The following is an 18,000-nucleotide window of genomic DNA, read 5'->3' as shown; positions in this document are numbered from 1 at the left end:
TGGATAAAGTGTGGTATATATACACAATGGAATACTATTCAGACTTTAAAAAGAAAGAAATTCTGTCATTTGTGACAATATAGATGGAACTAGAAAACAATATGCTAAGTAAAATAAGCCACGCACAGAAAGACAAATGCTGCATGTCCTAACATATATGGAATCTAAAACAATCAAGTTCATAGAAGCAGATAATAGAATGGTGGATACAGAGACCAGAAGTTGGAAGGAATGGGGAGATGATGATCAAAGAGTACAAAATCTCAGACAGAAAGGGTTTTTTAAAATATTTATTGCACAGCATGGTGATTGTAGTTAATAATAGTGTGCTGTACATTTCAACATTGCTAAGACAGTAAACTTCACATTTTCTCACTACAAAAAATAAGTATTTGAGGCCGGGCCTGGTGGCTTACACCTGTAATCCCAACACTTTGGGAGGCTGAAGAGAGTGGATCGCTTGAGCCCAGGAGTTCAAGACCAGCCTGGGCAACATGGCGAAACCCTGTCTCTAAAAAAAATACAAAAAATTAGCCAAGTGTGGTGGCAGGCACCTGTAGTCCCAGCTACCTGGGAGGCTAAGGTGGGAGGACCACCTGAGCCTGGGAGTCAAGGTTGCAGTGAATTGTGATTGCACCACTGCACCTCAGCCTGGGTGACAGAGTGAGACCCTATCTCAAAAACTAAAAAAAGTATTTGACGTGGATATGTTAATTAGCTTGATTTAATTATCCCACATTGTATTCATAAATTCATTTTGCACCCCACAAATACATACAATTATAAATTGTCAACTTAGAATACAAATGAAATAAACATATATACATCAGGAACTCGAAAGATAATCTATAAAATAAGAAGAAATTAAAAATTGAGGCCAAAGTATTAGAATGTAGATAAATAAAACTACATATACATAATTCAATTTAAAAGAAGGCAAAAATAAGGAACTCTGAATTGTAAATAAATCAGTTCTTAAAAATAAATTATTTCATTTTCTCTACTTTATTTCAAGAAAAATTGAACAAATTAAAAAATAAAACAAAAGGAGAGAAGTCTACTGTAAATACATTTAACAGCTAAATGTTAAATGAATGACCAATAAAACAGTCATTGTTAAAAGGGAAATTTAAAAAGGAAAACATGGAACATGGGAAAAACTGTAAAATCTAAAAAAATTAATGGAAAAACATATTTCTATTACCGTATTCTAGGTGGGAAGACTCAGATCTAAATATGGAAAATATTTTAAACATTGTGAAAGTAAAAATAGCAGGTGAAAATACAGAAGAATGCTTCTCTAAGAAAATCTTTTTAAGGAAGATATGAAACACAGAAGCTATAAGGAAGAGAACAGAGAGGTTTTCTGCATTTCTGGGTGGCAAAAGACAGACCATAAACACCGTGTAAAGTCCAAAATAAGAAAAATATATTCGCCAACTTGAGCCAGAAAGTGGGCAGAAAAACATGGCAGTTAAGAGCAAAGTTTCTCAAGTTAGTCTGAGAAACTTTGCTTCTTGCTTTGCCACTTACTGGCTGGCAAATTACTTAACTCCATGCCTCAGACTTCCTATCTCTAAAATGGGATCACCATATGACCTCATGGGGCTGTGGAGGATTAAATGAGTGACTACTTACGTAGCACATGGAACACTGGCACTTTGTAAGTACTTAATACATAGTAGCTCTTATTAATTTATAAAGAACTTCTACTAATTAGAAAACAATAGATACCGCAGTACAGATGGTCAAAATATATGAACTGCCAGCTTACAGAAGAAACAGAAAATCTACCATTTATGTATATATAATAGCCTCACCATCAAAGAAGTTCATACTAAATTGAGGTATTATTTTCTTCTGAAATGAGCCAAAAAATTTAAAGTAACAATACCTGGTGTTAGTGGGGATATAGGTAAATAAACTATCTCATATACATTTTTTTTTTCTTTTTTTAGTATAAAATAGAGATGCGGTCTTACCATGTTGCCCAGGCCGTTCTTAAACTACTGGGCTCAAGTGATCCTCCCTCCCCCACCTCCCAAAGTGCTGGGATTGCAGGTATGAGCCACTGTGCCTGGCCTCATATATACTCTTGATGAGGGTATAGTTACCGTCTTTTAAATGACATGTTATCATTTTCTATTACAATTTATCCTTTAACATTGAAGTTTCATTTATAAAAATTTATCGTTCAAGTATGCAGGTATGTGTGTGTGTGTGTGCGCGCGCACAAAAGTGTTTCTTACAATAATGACATAATAGCAACAAAAACTAAAGCAACTTAATATCCATTAATAGGATTCTTAATGATAAAGCCTTTTAAAAGAGGATAGCTATCTTTATACCTACCAATTTTAAGTGAATAAAGCAAGTTGCACAACAGCATGTATACATTTTAAATATATATGTTTACATTAGCATAAGAAAAGTCTGGAAAGATCTATATCAAATTGCTGATAATAGTTACCCTTTGAGAAGTGATGCGGAGGTAGGAGGTGAAGGGAAAATTCAGAGTGACATTTGCTTTTTGCTTTTATGCATTTCTGTAATGTGCAAGTATTTTTTTTCAAATAATCATGCTTTATTTTTGTAATTGAAAATAATGCAAACCTGGGACAAAGAAGCTATAATAAGATAAGCTTTTAAAAACAAACAATGAAAAGTAGTAAAAATAAGAATAAAACTATATAAAGTAAAAATATCCACCATATAAACAAAAAGAAAAAAAAAAGAAGTGAAAACTGCAGTAGGGTTTTGGTTGTAGGAAATCCCTTCCCCTGGTGAGGTGTTGAGTCTTTCTGGGCAGGATAAGGCTACATCTGAAAAATGATGGCAAAGCCAGTGCCTGAGATGGAAGAGTCCAGTCCATGGCTACTGTGATGATTCTGAAGAGCAAGAACCTTGGTCTAGGTCCCACTGAGACCTCATCCTGTTCTAGACTTCTTTGGACCTGAATGATGACCTTACAGAGAGCAAAATACCAAGAATTCGGAAGCAGGCTATGTGAGCACTCAAAAGAAGGGAATTAGGGAGCATGGGCAATCCCCAACTCTGAAGTCAATTTTTCAAGAAAACAGGGAATGCTACTTTATATCAGCCTGAGTTGCCATTAAGGGTAGTGCTATAGTTTGGATATTTAACTCTCTAAACCTTATGTTGAAATTCGACCCCCAGTGTTGGAGCTCGGGACTAGTAGGAGGTGTTTGGGTCATAGGGATGATCCTGCACGAATGGCATGGTGCTGTCCTTATAGTAATGAGTTCTTACTCTACTAGTTCCCAGGACAGCTGGTCATTACAAACAGCCTAGCACCTCCCCTGACCTCTCCTTGCTTTCCTCCCTCACCATGTGATCTCTGTAAATGCCAGCTCCCCTTCCCCTTCTCCATGAGTGGAAACAGCCTCAGGCCTTCACCCAAAGTGGATGCTGGTGCCCTACTTCTTGTACAGCCTGCATAACTGTGAGTCAAATAAACCTCTTTTCTTTATAAATTACCCAGCCTCAGGTATTCCTTTATAGCAACACAAATGGACTAATATAAGTATAGATGGCATCAGGATGGGTGCCTGTGGCTCTGTCCTCCACACTAATCATTCAGGGCCCCCAGCAGAAGTCACTCTGTTCACCCTCCACATCCCTGGGCAATCCCACAGGGCCCAGAGCCTCACCGGAAGTGCTGAATTCACCACACCATGTGAGGTCATCAGCAAGGTAGCCTAGCAGCGTGTCCTCCAGGGTGAACATGTCCTGCTGGACCTGTGTGAACTGATGGGCCAGATCTTTTATTCTGCTCCAAAGAAGAATCTAAGGAAGAATAATACAATCTATTACTGAGATCAATTTAGCATGTCAAAAAAAATTAATCCACAGTTTTGTAAATGAAAAAAAAAACAGAGCATATCGAAGTAAATCACCCATAGTAAGAGTAAGAATTGTTGTAAGCATCAATGATTTCTGTGTGCAGGAGAGTGGGGGAGAGAGAGTGTGTGTGTGTGTGTATGTGTGTGTGTGTGTGTTCTAGGTCACAATGTAAATAAATCTTTTATTCTAGGTTGCAGTCAAAAAAGTCTGAAAGCCACTGATCAAAATCTTATAATCAACATAGGATCACATATGGAGGTGGCATCAGAGAGTTACGATATTCCTAAGGTTATCTCCAAAAAAACTTTGTCTACGTGCTATTTTCAGGAAGATGTGCTATTTGATTCTTAAAGAACTATATAACCCCTTCCAAATTCCCTAAATATTCCCTACCCCTACCAAAAAAAAATACAATAGATTTTTAAATTTAAGGGTCCCTCTTAAAGGTACAGGGAGTCAAAGTTCAGAATTATATTCTGTTTTATGAATCTATTATTTTTATTTTTATTTTAAATAAAATGTATATCCTGGGCATGTATATCCAGGGTATACATGCAGGATGTGCAGGTTTGTTACATAGGTAAATATGTGCCATGGGTTTGCTGCACCTATTAACCCATCACCTAGGTATTAAGCCAAGTATGCATTAGCTATTTGTCCTAATATTCTTACTCCCCTCACCCCAACCCCAACAAGCTACAGTGTGTGTTTTTCCCCTCCTGGTGTCCATGTGTTCTCACTGTTCAGCTCCCACTTATAAGTGAGAACATGCAGCGTTTGCATGTTCCTGTGTTAGTTTGCTGAAGATGTGGCTTCTGGCTCCATCTATGTCCCTACAAAGGACATGATCTTGTTCCTTTTTATGGCTGCATAATATTTCATGGTGTATACGTACCACATTTTCTTTATCCAGCCTATCACTGATGGGCATTTGAGTTGATTCCATGTCTTTGCTATTGTGAATGGCACTGCAATGAACATATGCATGCACATATCTTTATAATAGAATGATTTCTATTATACCCAGTAATGGGATTGCTGGGTCAAATGGTATTTCTAGTTCTAGATCTTTGAGGAATTGCCACACTATCTTCCACAATGGTTGAACTAATTTACATTCCCACCAACAGTGTAAAAGCATTTCTATCTCTCCACAATCTCACCAGCATCTGCTGTTTCTTGACTTTTTAATAATGCCATTCTGACTGGCATGAGATTGTGGTTTTGATTTGCATTTCTCTAATGACCAGTGATGTTGAGCTTTTTTTCATATGTTTGTTGGCCACATGGATGTCTTCTTTTGAGAAGTGTCTGTTCATGTTCTTTGCCCACTTTTTGATGGGGCTGTTTATTTTTTTCTTGTAAATTTGTTTAAGTTCTTTGTAAATTCTGGATATTAGACCTTTGTCAGAGGGATAGAGTGCAAAAATCTTCTCCCATTCTGCAGGTTTTCTGTTCACTCTGATGATAGTTTCTTCTGCTGTGCAGAAGCACTTTAGTTTAATTAGATCCCATTTGTCAATTTTTGCTTTTGTTACAATTGCATTTGGCAATTTCATAATGAAATCTTTGCCTGTGCCTGTGTCCCAAATGATATTGCCTAGATTTTCTTCTAAGGTTTTTATAGTTTTGGGTTATACATTTAAGTCTCTAATTCATCTTAATTTTTGTATGAGTTGCAAGGAAGGGGTCCAGTTTCAATTGTCTGCATATGGCTAGGTAGTTCTCAAGCACCAGTTATTAAATGTGGATTCCTTTCCCCATTGCTTGTTTTTGTCAGGTTTGTCAAAGATTAGATGGCTGCAGATGTGTAGTTTTATTTCTGAGATGTGTAGTTTTATTTCTGAGATCTCTACTCTGTTCTATTGGTCTATGTGTTTATTTTTGTACAAGTACCATGCTATTTTGGCATCTGTAGCCTTGTAGTGCAGTTTGGAGTTGGGTAGCATGATGCCTCCAGCTTTGTTCTTTTTGCTTAGGATCATCTTGGCTATATGAGCTTTTTTGGTTCCATATGAATTTTAAAATAGTTTCTTCTAATTCTGTGAAGAATGTCAATAGTAGTTTAATGGGAATAGCACTGAATCTATAAATTACCTTGGGCAGTATGGCCATTTTCACGATATTGATTCTTCCTATCCATGAGGAAGGAATGTTTTTCTATTTGTTTGTGTCCTTTCTGATTTCCTTGAGCAGTGGATTATAGGTATCCATGAAGAGGTCCTTCACTTCCCTTGTTTGCTGTATTCCTAGGTATTTTATTCCCTTTGTGAATGGGAGTTCATTCATGATTTGGCTCTCTGCTTGCGTGTTGTTGGTGTACAGGAATGCTTGTGATTTTTGCACATTGATTTTGTATCCTGAGACTTTGCTGAAGTTGCTTATCAGCTTAAGAAGCTTTGGGGCTGAGATGATGAGGTTTTCTAGTTATAGGATCATGTCATCTGCAAACAAAGACAATTTTATTTCCTTTTTTCCATTTGAAAAGACTTTATTTCTTTCTCTTGCCTGATTGCCCCGGTCAGAACATCCAATACTATGTTGAATAGGAGTGGTGAGAGAGGACATCCTTGTCTTGTGCCGGTTTTCAAGGGGAATGCTTCCAGCTTTTGCCCACTCAGTATGATATTGCTTGTGGGTTTGTCATAAATGGTTCTTATTATTTTGAGGTATGTTCCTTTAATACCTAGCTTATTGAGAGTTTTTAACGTGAAGGGATGGTGAATTTTATCGAAGGCCTTTTCTGCATCTATTGAGATAATCATGTGGTTTTTGTCTTTAGTTCTGTTTATGTAATGAATTACATTTATTGATTCATGTACGTTGAACCTGCCTTGCATCCTGAGGGTGAAGCCAACTTGATCATGGTGGATAAACTTTTTGATGTGCTGCTGGATTCAGTTTGCCAGTATTTTGTTGAGAATTTTTGTATCGATGTTCTTCAGGATATTGGCCTGAAGTTTTCTTTCTTTCTTTTTTTTTTAAATCTCTGCCAGTTTTTATTATCAGGATGGTGCTAGTCTCATAAAATGAGTTAGGGAGGAGTCCTTACTTTTCAATTATTTGGAACAGTTTCAGAAGAAAGGGTATCAGCTCCTCTTTGTAAATCTGGTAAAATTAAGTTATAAATCTGTCTGGTCCTGGGCTTTTTTTTTTTTTTTTTTTTTTGGTTGGTATTTATTACTGCCTCAATTATAGAACTTGTTATTGGTCTGTTCAGGAACTCAACTTCTTCCTGGTTCAGTCTTGGCAGGGTGTATGTATCCAGAAATTTATTCATTTCTTCTAGATGTTCTAGTTTATTTGCATAGAGGTATTTATAGTATTCCCTGATGGTTGTTTGTATTTCTGTGGTGATATCCCCTTTATCATTTTATTGTATCTATCTGATTCTTCTCTATTTTCTTTATTAGTCTAGCTAGCGATCCATCTATTCTATTAATTTTTTTTCAAAAAACCACCTCCTGCATTCATTTTTTTTTGGAAGGGATTTTTGTGTCTCTATCTCCTTCAGTTCTGCTCTGAGCTTGGTTATTTCTTGTCTTCTGCTAGCTTTGGGATTTGTTTTCTCTTGGTTCTCTAGTTCTTTTAGTTGTGATGTTAGGATGTCAATTTGATATCTTCCTAGCTTTTTGATGTGGGCATTTAGTGCTATAAATTTCCCTCTTAACACTGCTTTAGTTGCATCCCAGAGATTCTGATACATTGTCTCTTTTTTCCTATTAGTTTCAAAGAACTTCTTAATTTCTGGCTTAATTTTATTATTTACCCAGGAGTCATTCAGGAGCAGGTTGTTCAATTTCCATGTAATTGCATGGTTTTCAGTGAGTTTCTTAATCTTGAGTTCTAATTTGATTGTGCTGTGGTCTGTGAGATTGTTTGTTATGATTTTAGTTCTTCTGCATTTGCTGAGGAGTAATTTACTTCCAATTGTGTGATCAATTTTAGAGTAGATGTCATGTGGCACCAATAATAATGTATATTCTGTTGCTTTGGCATGGAGACTTCAGTAGATATCTATCAGGTCCACTTGATCCTGAGCTGAGTTCAGGTCGTGAATATCTTTGCTAATTTTCTGTCTTGATGATCTGTCTAATATTGACAGTGGGATGTTAAATTCTCCCACTATTATTGTGTGGGTATCTAAATTTCTTTGAAGGTCTCTAAGAACTTGTTTTATGAATCTCGGTGTTCCTGTATTGGGCACGTATATATTTAAGACAGTTTGCTCTTCTTGTTGAATTTACCCCTTTATCCTTATGTAATACCCTTCTTTTTCTTTTTTGATCTTTGTTGGTTTAAAGTCTGTTTTGTCATAAACTAGGATTGCAACCCCTGCTCTTTTCTGTTTCCCATTTGCATGGTAAATATTCCTCCATCCCTTTATTTTGAGCCTATGTGTGACTTTGCATGTGAGATGGGTCTCTTGTATACAGCACACCAATTGATCTTGGCTATCCAGCTTGCCATTCCATGTCTTTTAGTTGGGATAGTTAGCCCATTTACACTTAAGGTTAATTTGTTATGTGTGAATTTGATCCAGTTATCATGATGCTAGCTGGTTATTGTGAAGATTTGTTTACGTAGTTGCTTCATAGTGACACTGGTCTGTGTACTTCGGTGTGTTTCTGTAGTGGCTGATAATGGTTTTTCCTTTCCATATTTAGTCCTTCCTTCAGGAGCTCTTGCAAGGCAGGCCTGGTGGTGACGAATTCCCTTAGCATTTGCTTGTCTGAAAAAGATTTTATTTCTCCTTCATTTATGAACTTAGTTTGGCTAGATATGAAATTCAAGGTTGGAAATTATTTTCTTTAAGAATGTTGAATATTGGCCCCCAATCTCTTCTGGCATGTAGGTTTCTGCTGAGAGGTCTGCTGTTAGTCTAATTGGCTTCCCTTTATAGGTGACCTGGAGAATCTGATGATTATGTGTCTTGGGGTTGATCTTCTCATGGAGTATCTTACTGGGGTTCTCTGGATTTCCTGAATTTGAATGTTGGCCCATCTTGCTAGGTTGAAGAAGTTCTCCTGGATGATATCCTGAAGTGTGTTTTCCAACGTGGTTTCATTCTTCCTGTCTCTTTCAGGTACCCCAATCAGTCATAGGTTCTTTTTATGTAATCCCATAGTTCTCAGAGGTTTTGTTTGTTCCTTTTCATTCTTTTTTCTCTAATCTTGTCTGCCTGTCTTATTTCAGCAAGATACTCTTCAAGCTCTGATATCCTTTCTTCTGTTTGGTCTATTTGGTTATTGATACTTGTGTTTACATCTTGAAGTTCTCGTGTTGTGTTTTTCAGCTCCATCAGGTCATTTATGTTCCTCTCTAAACCAGTTATTCTGGTTAACAGCTCCTATGTTTTATCATGGTTCTTAGCTTCTTTGCAGTGGGTTAGAATATACTCCTTCAGCTAAGTGAATTTCATTATTATGCATCTTCTGAAGCCTACTTCTGTCAATTCATCCACCTCAGCCTCAGCCAAGTTTTTTTTTTTTAACATTGGGTAAATGTAGCTAGTATCTTTAGTTTTTTTATACTTTAAGTTCTGGGTTACATGTGCAGAATGTGCAGTTTTGTTACATAGCTGCACCCATCAACCCGTCACCTACGTTAGGTATTTCTCCTAATGTTATCCTCCCCTAGCACCCACCCCTGACAGGCCCTGGTGTGTGATGTTCCCCTCCCTGTGTCCATGTGTTCTCACTGTTCAACTCCCACTTATGAGTGAGAACATGTGGTGTTTGGTTTTCTGATCTTGTGATAGTTTGCTGAGAATGATGGTTTCCAGCTTCATCCATATGCCTGCAAAGGACATGAACTCATCTCTTTTTAGGGGCCTCAGCCCAGTTCTATGCCCTTGTTGGAGATGTGTTAAGATCATCTGGAGGAGAAGAGGCACACTGGCTTTTTGAGTTTTCAGCATTTTTGTGCTGATTCTTTCTCATCTTCTTGCATTTATCTACCTTTGATCTTTGAGGCTACTGACCTTTGGATGGGTTTTTGTGGGGTCTTTTTCATTGATGTTGTTGCTTTCTGTTTTTTCTTTTAGCAGTCAGGCCCTTTCTTCCATAGGGCTGCTGCAGTGTGCAGGGGGTCCACTCCAGACCCTATTCACCTGGGTTCCTCCCGCACCTAAAGGTATCACCAGTGGAGGCTACAGAACAGCAAAGATGACAGCCTGCTCCTTCCTCTGGAAGCTTCATTCCAGAGGGGCACCGGCCTGATGCCAGCCGGAGCTCTCCTGTATGAGGTGTCTATCGACCCCTGTTGGGTGGTCTCTCCCAGTCAGGAGACACAGGGGTCAGGGACTCACTTGAGGAGGCAATCTGTCCTTTAGCAGAGTTGGTGTGCTGTGCTGGGAGAATCCCTCTTGTCAGGATCAGCTGCTGTCTTCAGAGCCAGCAGGCAGGAATGATTAAATCCACTGAAGCTGTCTGTGCCCACAGCTGCCCCTTCTGCCAGGTGCTCTGTCCCAGGGAGACGGAGGTTTTGTCTGTAAGCCCCTGACTGGGGTTGTTACCTTTCCTTCAGAGATGCCCTGCCCAGTGAGGAGGAATCTAGAGAAGCAGTCTGGCCACAACCACGTTGCCACACTCAGTCCAGACTTCCCAGCCTCCTTAGCACTGTCAGGGGAAAACCGCCTATTAAAGCCTCAGTAATGGCGGACGCCCCTCCCCCCACCCAGCTCCATCATCGCAGGTCAACTTCAGACTGCTGTGCTGGCAGCAAGAATTTCAAGCCAGTGGTTCTTAGCTTGCTGGTCTCCGTGGGAGTGAGACCCGCTGAGCGAGACCACTTGGCTCCCTGGCTTCAGCCCCCTTTCCAGGGGAGTGAACAGTTCTGTCTCACTGGGGTTTCAGGCACCACTGGGGTACGAAAAAAACTCCTGCACCTAGCTTGGTGTCTGCCCAAACAGCGGCTCGGTTTTGTGCCTGAAACCCAGGGCCCTGGTGGTGTAGACACACGAGGAAACCTGATCTCAGATGGAAATGCAGAAATCACCCACCTTCTGCGTTGGTCTCACTGGGAGCTGCAGACTGGAGCTGTTCCTATTCAGCCATCTTGGCTCCTCCCCCTATTCATTCTTAATGGGAGTCAGTGAAGGATACTGGTTTAAAGCATAGGCCCTAAAATCCCAGCCCTTATTGAAGCCCAGCATCATCATCACTTATCAGGTGTTTCACCTTGAGCAACCAAAACATCACTAAGCCCCACTTTCTACACCTGTAAAATGGTAATGATAATGACTGAAATAAACTACTGGGGTGCTAGGGAAATTAACTGAGATAAATGCAAGTAAATTGCTTAGCATACTATCCATCGCATAGTCACTTATTTGACAAATGTCAGCCTGGGTTATTATTTGCCAAACACCTTCTCTGCATAGGGCATCACGCCTAGTGAATGGAGAAGTTTCACAATGACTCCAGCTCACTAACAATGGAATGAGAGGCTGTAATTTCTGGATGGATTTAAGGGCTTCACAAAGAAAATTTTAGGCACGTGGAATTTTGCCTTAAACATTGGCTATAGAAAAGGTGCACTCTGATAGAGCTTTTCCAATATAACCAATGTATTAGAATCCAGGCCTCTGTGGCTCCAAGTCTCATACCATTTACATTTAAACTGGTCACTTTGAAGCCTGTCAAACTTGGGCAACACTGGTCACCTAAACACACCAAGCCTCAGTTTTCTCACTGGTGAAATTGGGATGCTGACACCTGACCTGCCCATTCCAGAGAATGGCTATGAAGGCCTAAGAAAGTAAGGATTAGGAGAGTCTTTTGTAAGCAAGAAAAAGACGAAGCAGTCTGCAAGTGTAACTTGGCATTGCTGTTATTACTACTACTACTACTATTATTATCATAGGTCAGGGGAAAGTTTTGTTATTATATAGGTCGTGTTAATTTGTTTGTTTGAGTTGGGTTTGGTGTTAGGTTTTTTCTGCCTAGTTTTTGGCCAAAGCCCCTTTCCTATCTCTGTATCCCTATTTCTCTCTCTTAGCTCCCTTCTCCAGATGTCCTAAATCTTAATTATATCATGGCCCCTCAAGGGCCTGCAAATTCCATTCCTACCAACCACACTCACACTATAATGTCTGGATTTTTCCTCTTCCTTCATTCTAATAAAAATTTGGACCTATGAATTGTTACCATTGGCTTTTATCCCCAGTTTTAAAATCAATGGCATGCCCCCAATTACCTTGTTGCAAGGTACGGTCTGAGTTCCCAACTTCATTAGTGGCTGATAGTCTTCTTCAGTAATGTTGCAAGGATGTTTTGAAATAAATGCACCCTTGAAAGCATCCCATACACTTTGGCAGTCTACATGTCTGAGATAAAACACAGAAAATAAAACATAAATTATTTGATTTTAAAAATATTTTTGGAGCATAATTATTTTTTAGAATCTTATTTAGGAAGCATCTATTATATGCCAGGTAGTTCATACATATTATCTCGTCTAACATGCAGTCTACCAGGGGTACAAAGAGGAGCTGGTACCATTCCTTCTGACACTATTGCAAACAATAGAAAAAGAGGGACTCCTCCATAAGTCATTTTATGAGGCCAATATCATCCTAACACCGAAACCTGGCAGAGACACAATAAAAAAAGAAAATTTCAGTCCAATATCCCTGATGAACATCGATGCAAAAATCCTCACTAAAATACTGGCAAACTGAATCCAGCGGCACATCAAAAAGCTTATCCACCACGATCAAGTTGGCTTCATCTCTGGGATGCAAGGCTGGTTCAACATACACAAATCAATAAACATAATCCATCACATAGCCAGAACCAATGAAAAAAATCACATGATTATCTCAATAGATGCAGAAAAGTCCTTCAACAAAATTCAACATCCCTTCCTGCTAAAAACTCTCAATAAACTAGGTATCGATGGAACATATCTCAAAATAATAAGAGCTATTTCTGACAAACCCATAACCCATATCATACTAAATGGGCAAAAGCTGGAAGCATTCCTATCGAAAAGTGGCACAAGACAAGGATGTCCTCTCTCACCACTCCTATTCAACATAGTATTGGAAGTTCTGGCCAGGGCAATCAGACATAAGAAATAAATAAAGTGTACTCATATAGGAAGAGAGAAAGTCAAATTGTCTCTGTGTGCAGACGACATGATTGCATATTTAGAAAACCCCACCGTCTCAGCCCAAAACCTCCTTAAGCTGATAAGCAACTTCAGCAAAGTCTCAGGATATAAAATCAGTGTGCAAAAATCACAAGCATTCCTATATACCAATAATAGACAAGCAGAGAGCCAAATCATGAGTGAACTCCCATTCAAAATTGCTACAAAGAGAATAAAATACCTAGGAATACAACTTACAAGAGACATAAGGACCTCTTCAAGGAGAACTACAAACCACTGCTCAAGGAAATAATAAAGGACACAAACAAATAGAAAAAATTCCATGCTCATAGGAAGAATAAATATTGTGAAAATGGCCATATTGCCCAAAGTAATTGATAGATTCAATGCTATTCCTGTCAAGCTACCATTGACTTTCTTCATAGAATTAGAAAAAAACTACTTTAAATTTCATATGGAACCAAAAAAGAGCCCGTATAGCCAAGACAATCCTAAGCAAAAAGAACAAAGTTGGAGGCATCACGTTACCTGACTACAAAGTGTACCACAAGGCTACAGTAACTACAGTACTAGTACCAAAACAGATATATAGACCAATGAAAGAGAACGGAGACCTTGGCCAGGCACGGTGGCTCATGCCTGTAATCCCAGCACTTTGGGAGGCTGAGGCAGGCGGATCACGAGGTGATGAGTTCGAGACAAGCCTGACCAACCTGGTGAAACCCCATCTCTACTAAAAATACAAAAATTAGCCAGGTGCGGTGGTATGTGCCTGTAATCCCAGCTACTCAGGAGGCTGAGGCAGGAGAATTGCTTGAACCAGGGAGGCGGAGGTTGCAGTGAGCCGAGATCGTGCCACTGCACTCCAGCCTGGGTGACAGAGCGAGATCTCATCTCAAAAGAAAAACAAAAAACAAAAAAAAACAGAACAGAGACCTCAGAAATAATACCACATGTCTACAACCACCTGATCTTCAACAAACCTGACAAAAACAAGCAATGGAGAAAGGATTACCTATTTAATTAATAGTGCTGGGAAAACTGGCTAGCCATATACAGAAAACAAAAACTGGACCCCTTCTTTACACCTTATACAAAAATTAACTCAAGATGGATTAAACACTTAAATGTAAAACCTAAAACCATAAAAACCCTAGACGAAAATCTAGGCAATATCATTCAGGACATAGGCATGGGCAAAGACTTCATGACTAAAACACCAAAAGCAATTGCAACAAAAGCCAAAATTGACAAATGGGATCTAATTAAACTAAAGAGATACTGCACACCAAAAGAAACTATCATCAGAGTGAACAGGCAACCTACAGAATGGGAGAAATTTTTTGCAATCTATCCATCTGACAAAGATCTAATATCCTGAGTCTACAACTTAAACAAATTTACAAGAAAAAAACAGCCCCATCAAAAAGTGGGCGAAGGGTATTAACAGACGCTTCTCAAAAGAAGACATTTATGTGCCCAGCAAACATATGAAAAAAAGCTTATCATCACTGGTCATTAGAGAAATGCAAATCAAAACCGCAATGGATACCATCTCACGCCAGTTAGAATGACGATCATTAAAAAGTCAGGAAACAACAGATGCTGGTGAGGCTGTGGAGAAATAGGAATGCTTTTACACTGTTGGTGGGAGTGTGAATTAGTTCAACCACTGTGGAAGATAGTGTGGCGATTCTTCAAGGATCTAGAACCAGAAATATCATTTGACCCAGCAATCCCATTACTGGGTATATACCCAAAGGAGTATAAATCATTCTACTATAAAGACACATCCACACATATGTTTACTGGAGCACTATTTACAATAGCAAAGACTTAGAGCCAACCCAAATGCCCATAAATGATGGACTGAATAAAGAAAATGTGGCACATATACACCATGGAATACTATGCAGTCATAAAAAAGAATGAGTTTATGTCCTTTGCAGGGACATGGATGAAGCTGGAAGCCATCATTCTCAGCTAAAAAACACAGGAACAGAAAACCAGACACCACGTGTTCTCACTCATAAGTGAGAGTTGAACAGTGAGAACACATGGACACAGGGAGGGGAACAACACACACCGGGGCCTATTGGTGGGGGTGGGGAGCAAGGGGAGGGAGAGTATTAGGACAAATACCTAATGCATGTAGGGCTTAAAACCTAGATGATGGGTTGATAGGTGCAGCAAACCACCATGGCACATGTATACCTATGTAACAAACCTGCACGTTCTGCACATGTGTCCCAGAACTTAAAGTAAAATTTAAAAAAAAATTAACATGTAAAAATCCATCAATTTAATGTGCTGTATTTTGTAGAATGACAAAAACCATATGATCATCTCAATAGACACACAAAAATATTAACAAAATCCAACACTCTTGTGATAAAAAAAACACTGAGCAAATTAGAAATAAAATTTCCTCAACCTGATAAAATTCATCTATTAAACCCCACAGCTAACATTATACATAATGGTAAAAGACTGGATGCTCCCCCTTAAGATCAAGTACAGTCCAAAGATGTCTGATTTCATTACTTATATTCAACATTGTATTGGAGTTCTAGCCAAGGAATTTAGGTAAGAAAAATAAACTAAACTCATCCAGATTAGATAAGAAGAAGTAAACCTATCCCCTTCATGGATGACATGAAATACTGTATATAGAAAATTATAAGAAATCCACAAAAAGGAAACTGTTAGAACGAGTAAACATGTTCAGCAACGTTTCAGGTTACAAAATCAGTATACAAAAATCAATTGCATTTCTATATACTATCAATGAAAAATATAAAATCAAAATCTAAACAATTCCACTTATAATAGCAGCAAAACAATTAATATTCTTAGGAGTAAATATAACAAAGAATTACAGGACTGGAACATTGAAAAATACACAACACTGTTACAAAGTAAAGAAGACCTGAACAAATGGAAAAACATTCTACATTCATGGATCAGAAGACTTAATATTGTTTTTGTTTTTTTGAGACAGAATCTCGCCCTGTTGCCCAGGCTAGAGTGCAATGGTGCGATCTTGGCTCACTGCAACCTCTGCCTCCCGGGTTCAAATGATTCTCCTGCCTCAGCCTCCTGAGTAGCTGGGATTACAGGCACATGCCACCGTGCCCAGTTTATTATTATTTTTTTTTTTAGTAGAGACGGGGTTTTACCAGGTTGGCCAGGCTGGTCTCGAACTTCTGAGCTCGTGATCCACCCGCCTCGGCCTCCCAAAGTGCTGGGATTACAGGCGTGAGCCAGAAGACTTAATATTGTTAAGATGACAGTATTCTCCAAGCTGATTTACAGCTTCAATGTAATCTCTATAAAAATCCCAGTTCCCTCTTTTGCAGATAGTGACAGTTCAACTTAAAATTCACATGGAAATGTAAGGAACACAGAAGAGCCAAAAATCCTGAAAAAGAAGACCAAAGTTGAAAGACACAAACTTCCTGATTTCAAAACTTACTACAATGCTACAGTAATCAAGACAATTGGTACTGGCATAATGATGTAATCACAGGACCAGTTCTAACTGGCCCTACTCTGATGATAATAGTATATCAAGTTATTTTACAGGCACAAAGCCAAAAAGTTGTAAGTCATGCTGCCGAAGCAATGCAGAAAAGAAGACCTCAACCTTGAATAACACCCAGAAGAAAAATTCCTCTCCTGCCCCACCACAGAAGCAAATGGTCAAGACATGACTGGAACCTGAGGGCCCAAACATTTTTAAAAGCAAGAAACCTGAGCCCAGGCATGTCCAGTGTTAAGACCCTTACCATACCTTACCATAAGTGGTCTTGTTTAAAGTACTTCCAGTTGAAACCTGCCCTACCAGTGCTTCTGCATACCAGCTTGCCCTCCCTAACACATAAAACTTGTCCCAGATCCCAGATAGGGAGACAGATTTGAGCTTTGCATCCTGTTTCCTTGCAAGTCAACCTCACGATAAAGCTTTTGCTTTTCTCAAAAACTAGTTCCATAATATTGGCTTCTCTATCTGTCAGGCAGCAAGCACATTGCTCAGTAACAATGATAGAAATATAGATCAATGGAATAAAGAGTCCAGAAATAAAGTCTTACAGTTACCATCAATTAATTTTAGACAAGAGTGCCAAGGCCATTCAATGGGAAAAAAAAAAAACACTTTTCAACAAATGGTGCAGGGACAACAAGATATCCACATGCAAAAGAATAAATTAGGACCCATACTTTACACCATATACAAAAATTGACTCAAAATGAATGAAAGACCTAAATATAAAAGGTAAAATTAGAAAATTCTTAGAGGCAAACATAGAATAAAAAATTGTCATAACCTTGGATTAGGCAATTATTTCTTAAATATGATACCAAAAGCACAGCAACGAAAGAAAAAATACATAAATTACACTTTATCAAAATTAAAATCCTACGTTCTTTAAAGGACGCCATCAAGAAAGTGAAAATAAAATTCACAGAATGGATTAAAATATTTTCAAATATTTCTGTTTCAGGACTTGCATCCAGACTAGTAAAAAGCTCTTATAATTCAATAATAAATGGATAACCCAATTAACAAATGGGCCAATGATTTTATACACATTTTTTCATAAGAGATATAAAAATGGCTAATAAACACATATAAAAATGCTCAACATCATTAGTCACTAGGGAAGTAGAAATCAAAACCAAGAGATACCACTCACCACTCACTAGGATTGGGCTAGGGGTTGAATTATGTCTCATTTGAAACTCACATAATGAAGTCCTCAGCCCAGTACCTTAAAATGTGACCATTTAAAAATAGAACAGTTGCAGGTATAATTAATTAATTAATGCAAGGGTGGCATCCAACAATCATGTTTTAATAAGCCCTCCAGGCAATTCTGATGCAAGTTTAGGTTTGAGAATCATTGGGATATACAAGAAAATGTGAAGAGTTCAACAGCGGTTTCTTTCCAATATCTGTGCACCATATTTCCACTTCATCCACACTTGCCTTTGAAAGCTATGCCAGGAAACCATTAT

At 38.5% G+C, this 18,000-nt stretch overlaps 1 protein-coding gene across 1 annotated transcript in view; it reads right to left on the bottom strand.

Moving 5' to 3' along the window:
• CD38 (CD38 molecule) overlaps positions 1-18,000 on the bottom strand; it is a 68,010-nt gene that overhangs the window by 18,442 nt on the left and 31,568 nt on the right. The window contains exons 2-3 of the mRNA XM_003826799.6: positions 12,064-12,193; positions 3,672-3,807 (exon numbers count right to left, since the gene is read on the bottom strand). Coding sequence (XP_003826847.1) covers positions 3,672-3,807; positions 12,064-12,193 — 266 coding nt within the window. The remainder of the gene's footprint in view (positions 1-3,671; positions 3,808-12,063; positions 12,194-18,000) is intronic.

The sequence above is a fragment of the Pan paniscus genome, chromosome 3 (genome assembly GCF_029289425.2).
Source record: "Pan paniscus chromosome 3, NHGRI_mPanPan1-v2.0_pri, whole genome shotgun sequence".
Lineage (NCBI taxonomy): Eukaryota > Metazoa > Chordata > Mammalia > Primates > Hominidae > Pan > Pan paniscus.
The sequence above is the reverse complement of the archived record's forward strand: the minus strand, read 5'-3'. Positions and strand labels throughout refer to the sequence as shown.